This window comes from Dreissena polymorpha, chromosome 1, assembly GCF_020536995.1.
Source record: "Dreissena polymorpha isolate Duluth1 chromosome 1, UMN_Dpol_1.0, whole genome shotgun sequence".
In the NCBI taxonomy this organism is placed as follows: Eukaryota; Metazoa; Mollusca; class Bivalvia; order Myida; family Dreissenidae; genus Dreissena; species Dreissena polymorpha.
The window spans coordinates 46,359,513-46,377,736 of record NC_068355.1 but is presented as its reverse complement, the minus strand read 5'-3'; the positions used below and the strand labels follow the sequence as shown (position 1 = coordinate 46,377,736).

The 18,224-nt window shown below is 34.1% G+C and overlaps 1 protein-coding gene across 7 annotated transcripts in view; it reads right to left on the bottom strand.

Moving 5' to 3' along the window:
• The window catches only part of LOC127865071 (serine/threonine-protein kinase WNK1-like), a 78,567-nt gene that overhangs the window by 47,449 nt on the left and 12,894 nt on the right, over positions 1–18,224 (bottom strand). For all 7 annotated transcript variants that reach the window (XM_052404947.1, XM_052404942.1, XM_052404948.1 and 4 more), the window contains 3 exons: positions 5,287–5,507; positions 3,956–4,113; positions 1,934–2,022 (listed from right to left, as the gene is read on the bottom strand). In XM_052404947.1, coding sequence (XP_052260907.1) covers positions 1,934–2,022; positions 3,956–4,113; positions 5,287–5,507 — 468 coding nt within the window. The remainder of the gene's footprint in view (positions 1–1,933; positions 2,023–3,955; positions 4,114–5,286; positions 5,508–18,224) is intronic.

Genomic DNA, 18,224 nt, shown 5'->3' with positions numbered 1-18,224 from the left:
TTCAGAACTTATCTGTTAGTCAAAACTTACACATTTAAGCATGTGTATTTTCACATTTAAGCATGTGTATTTTCACATTTAAGCATGTGTATTTTCACATTTAAGCATGTGTTTTTTCACATTTAAGCATGTGTATTTTCACATTTAAGCATGTGTACTTTACTAACTATTACTTAGAATTATCAGAATTTCTTTCACAACATTAGACTTTGCCCATTTTTTAAATAACAATCCTCCCTTTTTCCTCTTTTGGCTTTAGAAAACTAGTCACAAGTCAAGGTATAATATGGGTAAGAAAATCGTGTTTCATGGATTTTTACTTCTTTCCAAACTTCATTTGTAATTGTATCCCTAAATGGTATCTTTTTATTTCTTCTTAGTTAACACACACCAGTTCATCTGTGTATTTTGTAAATAATCATGGCACTAGATAAACTAACACCTTTGAATCACTTTGCTTCAAACATTCATCACTCACAGTACAAGAAACTGGACATTGGTTTCTCGCAAGTTGTATTACCCTTGCTGTAGACAGCTATGTTTAGTAGTCAGTCAGCAGACTACATGACCATGTCTGCATTAAACAGCTTTTTATCACTTTATTTAAAGTGCCTACTTAAGTAGATGACAAAATATATAGAAATGGTGACAAAACCTGATTGACTACACACTATGAAAATCCATCAATTATTTCTACTTGATATCATGTAACTAATGGAGAATATGCTAAGAAATCTTGAGACTAATAACTATTGACTGTTAAATCTCGGCATAATCAAATTAGAGTAGGAAGAAATTCTCCCAATAGTGCTTATATCATAGGACAGGCAATAAATAAAGCACCATATGTGTGGCAGTGCAATGCAACAGTCAGGCTTCTTATTCTGTAATAAACCGACAGAGAAAATAATATTGAAATTGTGTTGCCACACAAATTACTATAACCATAACCTAAGCACACTACTTAAACAGCGGACCATTTCCCAAACTTACTTAATATGCATGAAAAACAAAGAATAGACAAAAACATAGAATAGCTGACTTCAAAACTGATTCAACTAGAGCTTTGTCACAGACGTGACGAATACCCCAACATGCCCTATTGACACAGAATATTTTGCATGTCGTCTTCACAAAAAACAGCAGACACCATGCTCAATGTTTAAAACCCACTACTTGACCCTGTGACCTAGTTTTCGACCCAGCATGGCCCATGTTCATACTTGACCTACACATCATCTAGATACAACTTCATTTGTGGTGGTATAAAAACGTGACATAAATGATAACCATAATCATCCAAAGACCCTACATAAAAGGGGGTAAATCAATGCGGGATGGTTCTAACTTGTATATGAGAGATAACATGCAGATTATCAGCCTCTTTATCTCAAAAAGAAATTTGATGATTAATGTGAAACTGGACCATGAATCACTTCATGAAAAGAGAATGTCATTTCACACCGCTATGACATGATGTATTACACAACTGCAATAATTTTCAGTAACAGCCCTGTCATATCAACATAAATCAAGAAAAATCTGTGGAATGTTATACACTGCAAGAGGCAAATGATCAATAGCAAGCTGGGAAATTCTGGCTGGCTGCAATTTGTAAGAATTTCGTGCAATGATTGCAGTACCAGAACAGTTCTAAAAATTCAGGGAAATATTGAGTTTGAGCATTCTGAAATTGTGTCAATCTGTTTGTTTAAATAGATGCTAAATTATTTCTAATAGATGGTCCAACGATTTTATTTTTATACACAAGTTTATTTAGTATTTCGCAAAAGTTTTTTGCTCTGACCTTGTTGCTCACTCCTGCACATTTATCAGTAAGGAGAGTTTCATATATAGTTTTATATTTACCATAGGAGAATATATACAGACTGTCATAATAATTAATACTTAATTGTGTATTGTATGTGTTTACCTCTGTCCTTTCTTGTTCTTAATACAACCCTCTATAATCTCTTTGATCTCAGCATTTTCTACCTTGGCAAATGCTTCTGGCAGCACTCCCTGCAAAAGGTGAACAACAAAACCTACAAATCAATAAACGCCAGGACAAGGTCACATGCTACAGTCTACATAACACCTTATTGAACTGTTTGTCAATGTTAAAATTGCCATCTTGAATGTATCTTAAAGGATTTATAGATCTAGCAGAACTAAAGGAAAGGAAGCCATTCAATATGGATGAAACTTTTTAATTGCATAACAAATTCCTCAGAATACTTATATTTTGATAAAATAACCATAAATGCGTGTCTATCATAGTTCAATATGCAGTTAAAACATCGACAATATTCTGGCATACTGGTGCTAAAACTTAATTTAATTCACCAGAGGTTGCCTTAAAATATGCCAAAATTAAAATAAATAGCAGATGCAACTAAAACAACATACATCTACAAACAAAACTATTGCTCACCATGTTTTTTTGTGTGTTTTAAGTTTGTATTGCATTGAACATTAAAATAATCTCAACAATTTGAACTTGACATAACAGGTTGGTTCACTTTATATAAAAAATGATCAGACAAAATCATTGTGTATCCACAATAGAAGCTTATTAAAAAAATTTTAATGTATACCCCCCCCCACACACCCACACAAAACAATGGTATTTGCCTGCAAATGTGATCTGTCCCCAAAACTCTATTAACTGACACAACCAGTGTGAACTTTTTAAATGCAAAGCCAACAAGATGTGTATGTGAAACACAATGTCCCCCTATATGACGTATGACCTTGAAGGATGACCTTGACCCTTCACCACTCAAAATGTGCAGCTCCATGAGATACACATGCATGTCAAATATAAAATTGCTAGCTTCAATATTGCAGAAGTTACAATACATGAGCAATTTTGACCCATATATTTGACCTAGAAGGATGACCTTGACCTTTCACCACTCAAAATGTGCAGCTCCATGAGATACACATGCATGCCAAATATCAAGTTGCTATCTTCAATATTGCAAAAGTATTCATAAAATAAGCTATTTGGGTTACATATATTTGACCTCTGACCTTGAAGGATGACCTTGACCTTTCACCACTCAAAATGTGCAGCTCCATAAGTTACACATGCATGCCAAATATCAAGTTGCTATCTTCAATATTGCAAAAGTATTCATAAAATAAGCGTTTTAGGCCACATATATTTGACCTCTGACCTTGAAGGATGACCTTGACCTTTCACCACTCAAAATGTGCAGCTCCATGAGATACACATGCATGCCAAATATCAAGTTGCTATCTTCAATATTGCAAAAGTATTCATAAAATGAGCGATTTGGGCCACATATATTTGACCTCTGACCTTGAAGGATGACCTTGACCTTTCACCACTCAAAATGTGCAGCTCCATGAGATACACATGAATGCCAAATATCAAGTTGCTATATTCAATATAGCAAAAGTTATTGCAAAATGTTAAAGTTGGCGCAAACCAACCAACAGACCAACAGACCAACCAACAGACAGGGCAAAAACATTAAGTCCCCCACTACTATAGTGGGGGACATAAAAACAGCTCTGCCTTTAAGATTAAATTTTGTACAGCTTTGAGATAATCTTACCTAAAAGGCAACAAAGTCAATGTTCAATAGATCTAATTTTGTAAAAGTTGGCAAACCAATATTGAGGCAGTTTTCCAGTGCAAATCTTTGCTACTGTTGAGTAAGAATGCACAATCTCAATTAAATCACATGCAATTTATTTAATATCAAAATCAGAAATGTAATAAGAGTGACACATAGCATATAAAGAAGTTTAAACATCTTATTAATATTACAATTGAAAGATGACAGGGTTTTTTATGGAAAGACAATTGAAATCTGTGAACAAGTACTTTTTATGATCTTTTAATATGCATTGGAGAACTACTCTTTGATGACTTTCAATCTTTTCAAAACAGGATAAAAATGTTCAACACCCAGACACTTACACTGGTGACTTTCTTATAGATTTGTGCAGCGTTAGTGCACTCCTTGTACGGATATTCCGAGGTGGCCATTTCCAGCATGCACATGCCGAACGCGTACACGTCGACGCTCTCGTCGTAATGTTCCTCATACATTTCAGGGGCCATAAACTCAGGAGTACCTTAAATTTACAATAAGACCTGGAGAGTCTTTGTTCGGGCACGCACTGCAAGGGAAAACCAGGAAACACCGGTTAATGATTATGATGTAGGAAGACAAGCACACATGTGGTTTAATAAGACATACTGCAAGAGGTCAAAACAAACTTAACATTTATTATTATTCCTACACTATCATAAATAAAATATGATGATAATTGTAGAATTTATAAACATTTGACACCGAAAGATTTAATCTGAATACACATTTGATGATACATGATCCATACATCTACACAGGGATAATTCAATATCAAATGAGACATAAATAACTTACCAAGCCAATACTGAAAATAACTTGGTTACAAGAAGATACGTCAAGTATATACTGTATCATTATGGTAAAAATGTTTAAAGCTCATGACATTTTTTTATTGATATGAAAATCTAAAAAACATATTAACTCTCACTGTATGTCTTGCTAAACCACATGAAAATAATATCACTGAAACCAAAAACATGTCAGTTTCAGAAAAATTTAAGAAAACACTACATACCTTTTTACCTGTTAATGTACATACATAAAAAATGAGCTTTCAGCTAACATAACTAACATCAAAATGAACAATTTACAAAATGGTTGGCAAGAAAATCTTAAGAGAAATACATGAAGCAACAAACATTAGTCTTGCAAACATAAAACAGTGTTCATAAATACATGTATAAAGCTAAAAACAGAAAGATAACATGTTCATTAATAAATTTCATAATGCCAAAAACTGAAAGAGAACATGTCAATAACACAACTTACGTGATCAGCCTCATACAAATGCAAACATTGCAAACAGAAAACACAGCATATATATGGATATGGCATATATTGATGACTGCCTTTCATGACTACTTACCGTTCTGTCTTGATATATTTATTTCATGACCACTTACCTTTCAAGCTTACCATATCATACTTTTCACAGCGATGAAGCCCTCACTGGATGACATGACCTGTTTCTATTGCGAGGAAACAAAATCGTTAATATTAACGTAAACTACAAGAGATGAATCCACAAACAAAAACTGACTTTCCCCTTCCATCGTCTAAATAATGCATTCATTTTGTTTGTGCATACACCTGCCTAAAGTAACCATAACTCTACCAATAAAATAATTTGCAGGAATCGCTAAAACTTGCTTACCTATGACACTCTTTGCGAAGGACTTGTTTTTCAAGGTTGCCAACCCAAGGTCGCCAATCTTGACCGATCCTGTCGTGCCGGTGATGAAGAGGTTGTCGCACTTGAGGTCGCGGTGGATCACAGGGGGTGTACGCGTGTGCAGGTAGAGCAGGCCCTTCAGGATCTGGCGACACCAGTTCTTCAGCACCTTGTTGTTCACCTTCTTGAATCGCTTAATGTACCTTCAACAGCAATGCGGTCTTTGTGTATGTGTGTGGGAATAAACAAATTAATTAGGTAACTGTTTTTACAAACACTGTGACTTGGTGGACAGTGTTTATATTTTAAAGTGTCCACTAAATCAAATACTTTCATCTCACATGAGTTAAATGAAATTTGAACAACTATAATTCAATTAAACTATACAATGTCGTCATAATTGTTTATTCTAAATTTGACCATATTGGTATTTGTTGCATTGTTGGGACTTAAATGCATATGCCAACCAAGTATTTATGATATGAAATAATATGGAAGGAGTTCCAACAAAATTTCCCTTCAATATTTGAACGTGAAAAAATAAGAATTCCAACAAATAAAATCAGGAAGTAATTATGCCAAAGATTATATGGCATATTATTGAATTGTTTCAGCATGTTTTCAGTTTTGCAGCTTGTTACTAATTAAGTTATTCACACAATAAATCTTGAGCAACCCGCATTTCCCCATTTTCAAGTATGGGTATATTTCACAAGAATGAACATTAAACTCAACAATATTTAATCTGTGTTGAAACATTGTGACCTAGCATTCTTGAGAACAAGTTTGCTTAATGATGTGGACAATATTTACATTGTTCAGCTAATTAAATCTGCAGGTTAAATGAGTAGCACAAAAGGCTTTCATACCAATCCCTAGCTGAATCAGTCCTGCAACTATGTTATGACATGAGAACCCATTCAAGCAGCCTGAGCCATTCAGTCAAGGAGTAATATATACATGTTTAGTGATGCTACTTATTCAAGCAAGGATATTTATCGCATACAAAAGTAGCCCAAAACATGGATCATCCTTAGAACGAATCATGAAATTGTTACAATGCATACAAACATACACAAATGCACTAAGAAAAGAATCTCAACTACAGCCATTCCCCTTTTTGCTGGTCTACACTTGGACAACATAAGTTGATTCACACTGTACCAAAAGCTGATCTATCATGACTTAAGCAGGGCTTCATGGTTCAAACAGAATTCTCAAACCTAAATTCAAGCACTTTTCAAGGACTTTTCAAGGCCAAATTTTCATTTTCAAGGCCGAGAACCGTAGGTTAGTTTCCTTAAAAAAGTGCATTTTCAAGCAAGTTTAACACAGTAAATATCATTTATTTGCTCAAACAAATTTAACTTATTCCACAATAACTCATACATGTTATTTCTAGTTATTACATACATGTTATCCATCCTTAACTCAATGAGTCTCACATACAGTTTGTCAACCAGTTCCCGATAATCAGCAGTTCCGATTAATTTGTATTTAATTTTCCATAATGCCCCAATAAAAACAAAATGATAAGTGTCTAAGGTATACATTAGGTAAAGGAATAAATTAACAAAGTTTTAGCAAGAAATCTTTTGTAAATAGCTTACAGGATGGAAAAATGCAGCAAAAAGTTAACCGGAACTGATTGAATGAGTTATGTTTTGAAATGTGCATATGGATATAGAAGGCTTTATTATTTTCAAATAAGTTTTTTGCTGATTGAAAACAAATGCTATGACAATGTTTTGAAATACTAATTCTGTAAGCTGAATGATTTTTAATTATTTTCCTAACGTTGAACTTTAATTGGCTATTTATGACAAAAAACTGCATATGCCGTCTGACCTAACCTGTTATCATACAAAATAAATATTACCCTTAATTTTTACATCTTCTCACATTGACACTAAATCCCGAAAAAATTATTGTGGTAAAAAGAATAAACGTTTTTGCCGGGCGATTCTAAACTGGTGTACTGACTGTATGTATTTACTTTTTAAAGTTATTACAAACAAACACATTGCTTCTCAATTTCATGTTTTCTTTGTGGGTTTCCCCTTTCTCGTGGCTTTTCAAAGCGCTTTCCCCCATCCCCTGACATCAACGGTCTTCATACAGACCCGACAATGTGCTTTTTGAATGTCATTTGTTTTCTGTACCCAGGAATATTAAGTTAACCACCCTGGTTTGAAATGACACATCCCCATTGCTGCGTTTTCACTCGCGAAAATTGATCACAATGGAGAGCCTCTGACGTATACACATAATCTGTGACGTGTACACATAACGTTTCGTACTCAATAGTGTACGAAACTTATATATTTCGTACTCAACTTTTTGCGCGAAGGAATTTATGATAATTTTCGTAATATTTCCCTTAAGAACGATTTAAGATTATAATTAAAGCGATGATACATGTAATTTTGAGCAGAAATAAACATTTTCAAGGCTTTTTTTTACATGGAATAAGCACTTTTCAAGCACTTTTTCAAGGCCAACCTTTGTTCAAGGGCTTTTCAAGCCTAGGACTCGTTTTCAAGCACTTTTCAAGCCTTGTGCGAACCCTGGGCTTAACACTAACTTTTTTTTCAACTAGCCCATTCGGGCTAGTAAATGCAGAACCTACTAGCCCTGACCAATCTTTCATGTGCCCTACCCAAGTATTATCAAAACCTTTATATTTATCATTCAACTTGTATTTTCTTGTGCGTGGAGATGCACAATTATGATTCAATCATTCTTATTAGCTTGCCTTACTAATGCTAATGAATTCAATATTCATCTACTTAAGACATCTATTTGTAATCTTCACTCCATTTCAGGAGAAATTTCCTTGTTTTTTTTCCCTCATACTTTCTCTTACTTTCCTCCTTCCCTTTTTCTTTTCTTATCCGAGGAACCCCCTATCCCCACCCGTAAAGCCAAACTTAAACAACGACATGAACGTTAAAACCTTTTTTGCATAGATTGCCGCTTGCTGTCTGACAACAAATGGTAAGTAAATCTTAGGTGCTAATTGAATTGCGTAAAAAAGATTGTCAAAACACTTCTAATCGATCAAACAAATTAAAATTATTTAAAATTGATAAATAACTAATAATTTTATAGTAATTTTGCGTTAATGTCGAATTTTATACCTTCATCGATCCCAGACGATCCTGGGTGATCCCCGCTTTTAGTTTAAAACGTATTTTTATCGAGAAAACACGTCACTTCAAGGAAACCAATCAAAAACCGTATCTAGCGGAATTCCGTTTAAAAATAGGTACTGACGTGTTTAACCAGGAAAACCGCCGGGGATTTTCTGAATTGTCCGCCTCTTTTTGATTGCAATCAGGGGGTTCCAAATATATTTCGAGATACGATCCGTTTGTTGTCTCCAACTTCACTCTGGGATTTAATTGTCATCTGATCATACTGTATTAAGATTTCTGCATCTTTGAAAAGCTTATTTAAAACGCAGTTTATTGATATCGAACACATAATCCCGCCCAAAATACACACGACCGGTCGGGCACGTTTCTGGGACATTGGCTAGCCCTGACTTAGGTACAGGCAGTGAATGTCGTTCGGACGTGCCTTATTGTTAAGCCCTGTTAAGGTAGATTTTAAAATTGCATGTTTAGTCAGACATTATCCCAATTTATGTCTGAACTGAACATTAACATGAATCATGACAGGTGATGGAGAGAAACATCAACTATACCTATTACAACTTGATAGGAGATACTTTGGACTTGTAATTGTAACAATCCTATTAATTATTGTGTGTATGTATAGAAATTTGAGCATGTCGAACAACAGGTAATTAACAAAGGCAACATTAATAATAATGTGAACATTATACATTGTGACCTATCATTAGTGAATATGTGTGTTGGATGTGGTTCAGTAATTGTAACAAGCTTTCATATTTCACAGCAATTCAAGAAGGATAACATCTGATAGCGCACAGGCTTAATTCTGCAAGGTTGTTCATATTTTTGATAGGCTGGTATTTGCTACAGAAATTGAAAGCAGATACAACACTTTCCCCCAGACCTGTTGAATGGCCTTACATAATAATCATGACTGATGAGCCCACACCTGCAGGCCACTTTTATGATCAGGTTATGTACATCACTACACATCACAGCAAATTGCAGACATTGATCTATTGCAAGATGCAATTTCCAGAGTTTCCTTCATTCTTCAGTCTGCAACAATTTTCTTCCACTGGGAATCAATATAACAATAGCAGACTGAGTAATTGCAGCAGGCAAATACATAGTTATGCATGTTACAGCATGTGATTTGAGTTTGACATCATCATGTCATGTAATGCAATAGTTAGATGTGTAAAAATATTTATTACAAGTGATTATCCTCTTTATGTTGCATGCATTGTATTTTTTTCCAAGAATGCAGAAGATTACATCCTCAATGATTGTTTCACTATCAAAATGAAAGTGTCAGCCAAAACTATTAACATTAAAACAACACAATAGACATTAACATGAGCATGTACTGAACATAGCATAACTGAATGGGCTTTTACATTGTTGTTTTTGTGCAATAATTAAGAACATCATAATAGCCGAATTTCTGTTCCGACATGTTTTGTTTTGCGCCATAGAATGCATGACACAACATCACAGTGATGTAGCTGACCGACATTCCCTAGACCAGGCTTACCATTACCACTATATACTACTTACACATTCCTTGTAACTACAACAGCTTGCAATCAGAACTGGTCTCATAATACCACTTATATGTTCAATGCCGTTTATAAGATGAAAATATGTATCTGTTATGAATAGAGTTGAGTATGCCAGATATGCCAGATACTTATTAATTGATGTATGAATACTATCAGCACAGTAAGTCTGTATTCAGGAATGTAAAATGTAAGCTGTGATCTCTCCTTTTCCACACTCAAGCTATCCCTTATTATATGCTATGAATGAGGGGAAAGTATTAGTTTACAACTAGGCAAACATATTTACAATAAAACTCTTCCCAAAAATGTTTAAAATATTTACAGGTTTTTCATAAATGGTAAGATCAACACAAACATTTCATTTAATAGTTGAGTATGTATGGTTTTGTTGATTACGAATACCAATGTCTTCTTGCAATTATTGGATTTTTTTTTAACAAGAGGAGACACAAGTCTTTTTACTTGTGAATGACAGCAATATTGGAATTTGGTAATATGAACAGTCTGGCCTATTTTTGCATGCCTGACTTACTACAAAATATATTCAGAGGGCAAGTTATCATGGCAGACACTACATTAATGTGTGATCTTCCTTTGTAAATGTACATTGCTAGTTTTGTATAACCACAAACTTGAGGTGTGTCACAAGGATATGATAATAGCACGAAAAATACAAAGACATAAACCCCCCAAAAAGCTTGAAATGTATATATATATAAATATATATATATATATATATATATATATATATATATATATATATATATATATATATATATATATATATATATATATATATATATATTATAAATATTAGCATTTCAACATCAGAGTCTGAATTATGAACAAAATAAACCTAACCAGCATCATGGCCTTTACCCGGATAATCCTAATACAGGTCATAAACCCTAACACAGTCAATATACAAACAATAGCTGTCAGAAGACAGCGCGCTTGACTATTCGAATGCTTGACAGTATAACGTAAGCCATCATGAGGAAATTGTTCATATTCAATAATTTATTAGACCATCTTTCAAAAATAAAAAAAGGAAAAAAAAATATAATTTTTTTTTTTGGGGGGGCGGGGGGGGAGGGGTGGCGGTAGGGGGGGGGCTGAGAGGGGGGTATAAAGTGGGGTGGGGGCTCCTTATTACGACTGATGTTTAAAAAAATACTTGGGGGAGGGGGGGGGGTGGGGGGGTAGGGGGTGCGAGGGGGGTCTGAGGTGGGGAGCTGGTAAATTTATTACATGATGTTAAATTGTATTTTTTTTGGGGGGGGTGGAGGTGGGGGGGGTAGGGGGGTGAGAGGGGTGAGAGGGGGTATAATGTGGGGTGTGGTAATTAATTAGATGATGTTTAAAAAAATGGGGGGGTGGGGGGGTTGGTTGGGGTTAGCTGGGGTAGGACCGGTGGGGGTGAGAGGGGGGTATATTATGGGGTGTGGTAATTTAGACTGATGTTTTAAAAAAAAATTGGGGGGGTGAGGTAATGGGGGGGGAAGGGATTCTGGTAGGGGTGTGGGGTATTGTTTGGGTGGAATCCATTGTGGTATTCAGGTAAGTGTTGTTTTGTCAAAGTAATAATAAAATGTAATCATAAATAAAGAAGTGATGGCAATTAAAGCAAAATGTTCAATTATCTAAGTGTAAAAGGGGCCATAATTATGTCAAAATGCTTGATGCAGTGGTCTGTTCTTGTTTATAGGTTGGGGTCATGTTGGTAAACAAGTATGCAACATATAAAAGCAATATGCCAAAGGATGCTTGATAGAGTTGTCTTCTCTTGTTTATAGGTTGGGGTGATGTTGGTAAATAAGTATGCAAAATATCAAAGCAATATGTCATTGGACAATGAAAATAAATGGGGTAGTACGAAAAACTTTACCATTTGCTGCATATTCTAAGTGGAAAAGGGGCCATAATTATGAAAAAATGCTTGATAGAGTTGTCTGCTCTTGTTTATAGGTTGGGGTCATGTTGGTTAACAAGTATGCAAAATATGAAAGAAATATGTCAAGGGACAAAGAAAATATTTGGGTTAGTACGAAAACTTTAACATTTGCACGCTAACGCTGACGCAGACGCCAACGCCAGGGTGAGTAGGATAGCTCCACTAATATATATTTTATATATAATAGTCGAGCTAAAAAATGTAAGGCAGAAATAAGGCGAAGTATGCAATTACTTTTCAGATTGTTTGTCATATCTATATATTAACTTTGTTAATAGATGTCAAATAACTGTTTGCTATTATGACCTGGTGTATTTAATATACTAGATAATGTTGATTTACAATCACTCTTAGCATAATTACTGAAATTCGTTCAATTGTACCAGCAATAATTAGCAATATTAACATTTTATCATGTTCATACGTGGTAAAATATTTTAACACACTACTTCATTTAACCCATTTATGCCTAGCGGATTCTCCCATCCTTCTAAATTGGATCAATTTATTTCCAAAATTAGGGATGTATAGTATACTTATTTCTATATTGAGAATATTTCTTACAGAAATTCCTTTAAGCAAACAGCGCAGACCCTGATGAGAAAAACGTCTCATCTGGGTCTACGCTGTTTGCCAAGGCCTTTTTTCTAGACGCTAGGCATAAATGGGTTAATAGTGTGGTAACACACTGTACTTCATTTAATAGTGGTAAACTGAATAAGTGAAACGAACAACCCTATGACATTGCATAATGATATCAAATAGTAATACCGGTATTGACATTTATAGCTAAACACCATGTATTCTCAAGTGGTCATTTTGACCGTAATAGCTCACCAAGACCACTACATGCTCAGGTTAGTTGAAAAACAAGGTCATAATGTTTGCACTGTCACCACCTATATGTTTAAACTGTGTCATGGTTTATCAACTGTGTTATGATTATGATTTGTACAAGCCATGAGAATAGTTTACAGTAATTGTGGTCATCATACATGTAGCTGTTAGTATAAGTGACACTAATTACAGCCTCATGCTGTGTTTCACTTGACAAGAAGACCACAACCTGAGGCATTCTATATTAAAGTAACCTTGACCCCCACATGACTTCAATGTAACATAGTAACATTTTACACATACATTTAGTACACTGACTGACTGAGAACAATTAATCAGGATGGTGTGTTTGGAAATTTATTAATCCCTTCTTAAAATCAATAATACATAATTTATTGTACGAGGAAATTATGTTCTCTAATGCTGAGAATAAATTCTCTTAGAATCATAACATAAAATTGGCTATAAAATAACTCAACCATGAAAGGTTCTAATTTGACCTTATGTTTCCTTTTATATTACATTTCATTACAAACTGGCTGACACTACAGTGTGTAAGAGACAAACACATTTTAACATTTTTGCGCTAACCAATATCACAAGATATTGCAATGTACAATTTAATTGCACCTCAATGTATCACTATCACAAGACCTGCCACGATTGTAAATAAACTTGATTGTGGTATTGTATATAGATATGACTTCATCGGTTTTATCACAACTTGAAATAGAACGTAGCAATTTTGTAATGGATACATAGTTTTTACTGCCAACTGACATGAAATGTAACCTTTTTGTTATTTAAATGCAAAGAATTTTACACATTTGATGCAGCTAGATGCAGTAAATGTAGATAGCTCTTTTTTCAACATTTATTTTTTTGCTTGAAATCTCTCTGAAAATTATAAAAACTTATTTCATTTTAAAAGTAATTTTTTATTTCATCTATATCCAACCACAAGTAATACTTGCATTAAGATTAAGCTGGTTTTCACTTTTTGACAAAATAAGGTCATGACTTTTTTATTTATTGGTTTACATTTTTTGTTTGGAAAATGGTCCATCGGGCGGTCGAAAAAAAAACAAAAAACAAACACATTGGAAAAAAAGTTAATACTTATAACATCAGAACAAAGACAACATACCTTTTATAACCTTAACACAGAGACAACATATCAAATTATGCAAAGAAACACAAATATATCTTCAAATGAAATGAGTCCTAAAAGCACCTTTTGTAACATCAGGCAATTTTAATCACACCATTACATGACATGCGTAGGATCCCATTAAAACAAGAACTTCGCTTCATTTCCGTTATTGGATGCGCACCAGTACGCAAGTTGCAATGTGATTCCTGTTGCATAAATATTATATAAGATAAACTACTCTTACATAAATTATTTGTTCGCTCTTACTCGACTTATATGATCGTCCTTGAAAAAAATCGAGGTAGATCGATCCCGGCGTCGTCGCAGTAATGTTTGTTAAAGTTGTTGTTGTCATGAAAACTCGTTGATTTTTAACGCAAAACGTCTTATTTGAACCAGAGACCTATCAGGGCTCCCCCTGGCCCAAAAATTTCTGTAGCCAACATTTTAGCCAACTGGATTTTTTTGTAGCCAAATTTTAGAAACTGTAGCCAAAGTATTAGCAAAGCATTCAGAACCGCCTGTTGTATAGGCTACAGTAGTGTTAAAGAAGAAACTAAACAAAGAAGCTTTAATATGTTTATTACTATAATCATCATGTGTGCATAACAAAAAAACACAGTTGTGCAGCAAAGTACACATTAGTCATAGCCGACACACAGCCCCTTCACTTTTGGATATTGCTGCAGCCTGCGCATTTGTCATAGATGTTTTCAGACTATAGACGCTTGTGAGGCCTCTTTGTGATCTGAAATAAACAAAATCAAATATGCTTAATTTCAAAACAAAAAGCTCATTTTGAAAAGTGTCAATATATATTTATTATGAACATAAATTATTATTGTATAGTATTGTATAGGCTATACAAACATTGTGACGCGTATTAATTTAATCATATTTTTCAACTTCGCTTTTGCTTTATTTTGATAATTTAATCCAAACTTTAATGTTAGCAAGTGTTTTTTTACTGGAATTGTAAATAAAGAATCAGTTAGTCTTCCGAAAATTTGCAATCGGTGTGAATTGACAGTTTGACGTCATCAAAGGAAAGCCGCTTCTTGTCTGAAAGCAATAAAGCGACAAATTTCTCGCCGACAAGATTGGCTTCCTTTGTGTAGCAATCAACATGCCGAACCAATCGTGTGTTTGTTTCTCAATGGCAATCCTCCAATTTAATAAAAGCACGTGCATAGCTCCGCCTTCGAATCTTTTGCAGAGAACGGAGGTGGAGTTTAATGGTTAATTGAGCAAGTGTTTTACGCAAGTAGAGTTCAGATTTGCCAAAATTACTCAACCCTAAGCATTGAAACCGCGAATACGTTTATCTATGATTTTCCGAGATATACCGATTTGTTCTGATTTACAAACTTTCTGTACAGTTCCTAACTATGGCGGACGTGTTTACAAAATTCCTAAACACATATATCGTAAATAATGGCAGTGTTTTATTGGATAATTTATACCAGGTTTTTTTTCCCACTTTTTGGGAAGATAGCCCATGGCTTTGGAATTGGGAATTTTATCGGCATTTTCATGAAATTGGGAAAATAAATTCATTAGCCTTTTTTTCCACATGAAAAGTCCACTGATTAGGGAAATACTAAATTTGATATAACTCTTTATAATCATTCAAATTAAAAGAACAAAACCATATAATACTTTGTTAGATGTAATTGAATTGAAATTGAGATAAAATAAGCATTAGACATCTTTCTAAAAAAAAAAAAAAAAAAATTTTTTTTTTTTTTTTTTTTTTTTTTTGGAAATTGGGAATTTTTTGCCACATTTTGGGAAAAAAGTATACTTTTTGGGATTGGGAACATAGCCGAATTTCGGCTATAAAATCGGGCCAAAAAAAAACCTGTATACTAATTATCAAATTGCAAGGTAGTACTTCTTTATCTAATATAATATCGGGTTTAATTAATATAATTAACATGTTAAACAATAAAGTTGCGTCACAGACTCGGAAATAAATTTGATGGGGTCGAAATTTTACTGATGCTGATTTTCCTATTGTCTGTAATTTTTACCCGAAATAAGTTTTGAGAAGTGCCCATAAAAGGACAGGTTCATAAGGTGTCACATTGAAAAATATCCCGATCTCTGCAATATATGTGAACCAGTCGTCAATTGTACTTACTTGATTTTATTCGCAACCGTACTCAAACTGGATTGTTTATTTTTCTCGTTTCGCTCGTTTTTCAGTGCAATCGGGAATAAAATATATATAAGACGATTTTCCCGATTTTTTTTTCTTCTCATTTTCCAAAAATTAGGGCAGGCGGTTTTGTAAACCAAGAAATATAAAAGTCGTGGCCTTAACTTGTATCCCAAAGCAAGTTCGCTAGTGACAAACATACTTTGTAGACAAACAGAAGAAAGCTGCAATCAAGTACATACATGCATACAGCTAGTATTTTTAAATGATGTAACATGTTACAGGTGTTACTCACACATTAAGAAAACATTTCTGGGTATTGGCACAAAGTACTTCAGGTAAAAGCTTGTTACTAGTTACTGCATGTAATTATAGGTATAAGCCAGACAGCATAATTCCTGATAAATGAAAAAAGTAGGTGAAGATGACTTAATACACCGACATTTGTTTATCTTCCCAAGACATGGTCTTGGATAACAGAAATAGTTTGTCTACTCTATTCAACATGCTGTGGGAATAAATGTCAGAACATTACATAAGGTATCACCCAATATATGGTATTACAACTGACTTAAGGTATCTTATGCGCAATGTCACAGCATTCAGAACTTCTTATCAGAATGTCGTGGGTTTTTCAGATAGATACCAAGACAATTCATTGGTTGAAGTTGTCAGTTTTCGTTAGCAAAATTTCATAATATAAAATAAAGTTGCCCACTATTTTTCCATAATGATTATTATTTCTTGTATGTATTAACATAACTTTTTTAAGTTTCAACATTTATGCAATGTAGCTCTAAAATATCAACCTTAGTAAATGTAATACTGAATTCACCTTTATTATCAATTGCAATTTTGTAAAGCATCTGTTATCCAGCAACACTCAATTCCCAATTAAAGTCAAAACGATGTGAATCCAAAAGGACCCTGTCCAATTACCAAATGGTGAAAAAAAACACTAAGCAGAGGTATTGACATAAAAGCTTGTAACTGACTGAATAATGTGCATATATATACTGGTTGTAAAAATATTGTCAAAAGATTATTGTGAAACTTTGTACACTTAACAAACATGTTCAGTATGTCAATGTACACATGCAGGTCTAAACTTTAACACATTCAACCTTTTTAAATATTATATTTATAGAATTTGAAGGCTAAGGTCAATTCCTGGCCATATATCATGCAGCGGGCAATATGAGTTTGAAAGACAGAAAGCAAACATTTGACATTCCGCTTTACCCACATGTCACACTATGCCTTGATATACAACACAGGAATGCAAGCAACAGAAGACAAAAGCATTCTGCTGGAAAATAAACTTAAAGTACAACAAGGAAACCAAATGCTTCCTGCAAATACATAAAAGTTATTGGTAGATAGATAAACATATGTATATTGTATTGCCAGACTAACAGCTTTAGATACCCAACTCATAAGATAAAATACACATGTATGCTTGAGTTATGGTACACTAAGCTTTATAACAAATGTTAGATCAAACTTCTGAAGTCATTCAAAAAAAATAGCATGCACAAAATTTATGACCTGACTCGTCATTATAATGCAGTAATCATTAAATGTAAAATATAACAAGACTATTGCCAAGCAATATAGTCCCCTACTGGCTCCACCATTGTAAGAAGTTCCACCATTGTCAGAATTTTTGACGTAGAAACAAAATGAAATGACGTGCATAATGTCCATATTGCCATCTATCCATGTTTCAAGTTTCATAAAAAAATATTAAGAACTTTCAAAGTTATCGCAGGATCCAGAAAACCACCATTTCCAGCAGTAATTCTAGTCTGTTTGTTGCCATAGCAACCAGAATTTTTGACGTAGGAACAAAATGAAATGAGGTGCATAATGTCCATATCGCCATCTATCCATGTTCAAGTTTCATGAAAAAATATTAAGAACTTTTAAAGTTATTGCAGGATCCAGAAAAGTGTGACTGACTGACTGACTGACTGACAGACTGACAGACAGAGCGCAAACCATAAGTCTCCGGTGAAACCGGTAGGGAACAATAAGACCAATTAAAGTGTGAAATGTGCTAAAAAATATCAATGCTAGTAAATGAACAACAAATAACAGCTTAGATTTG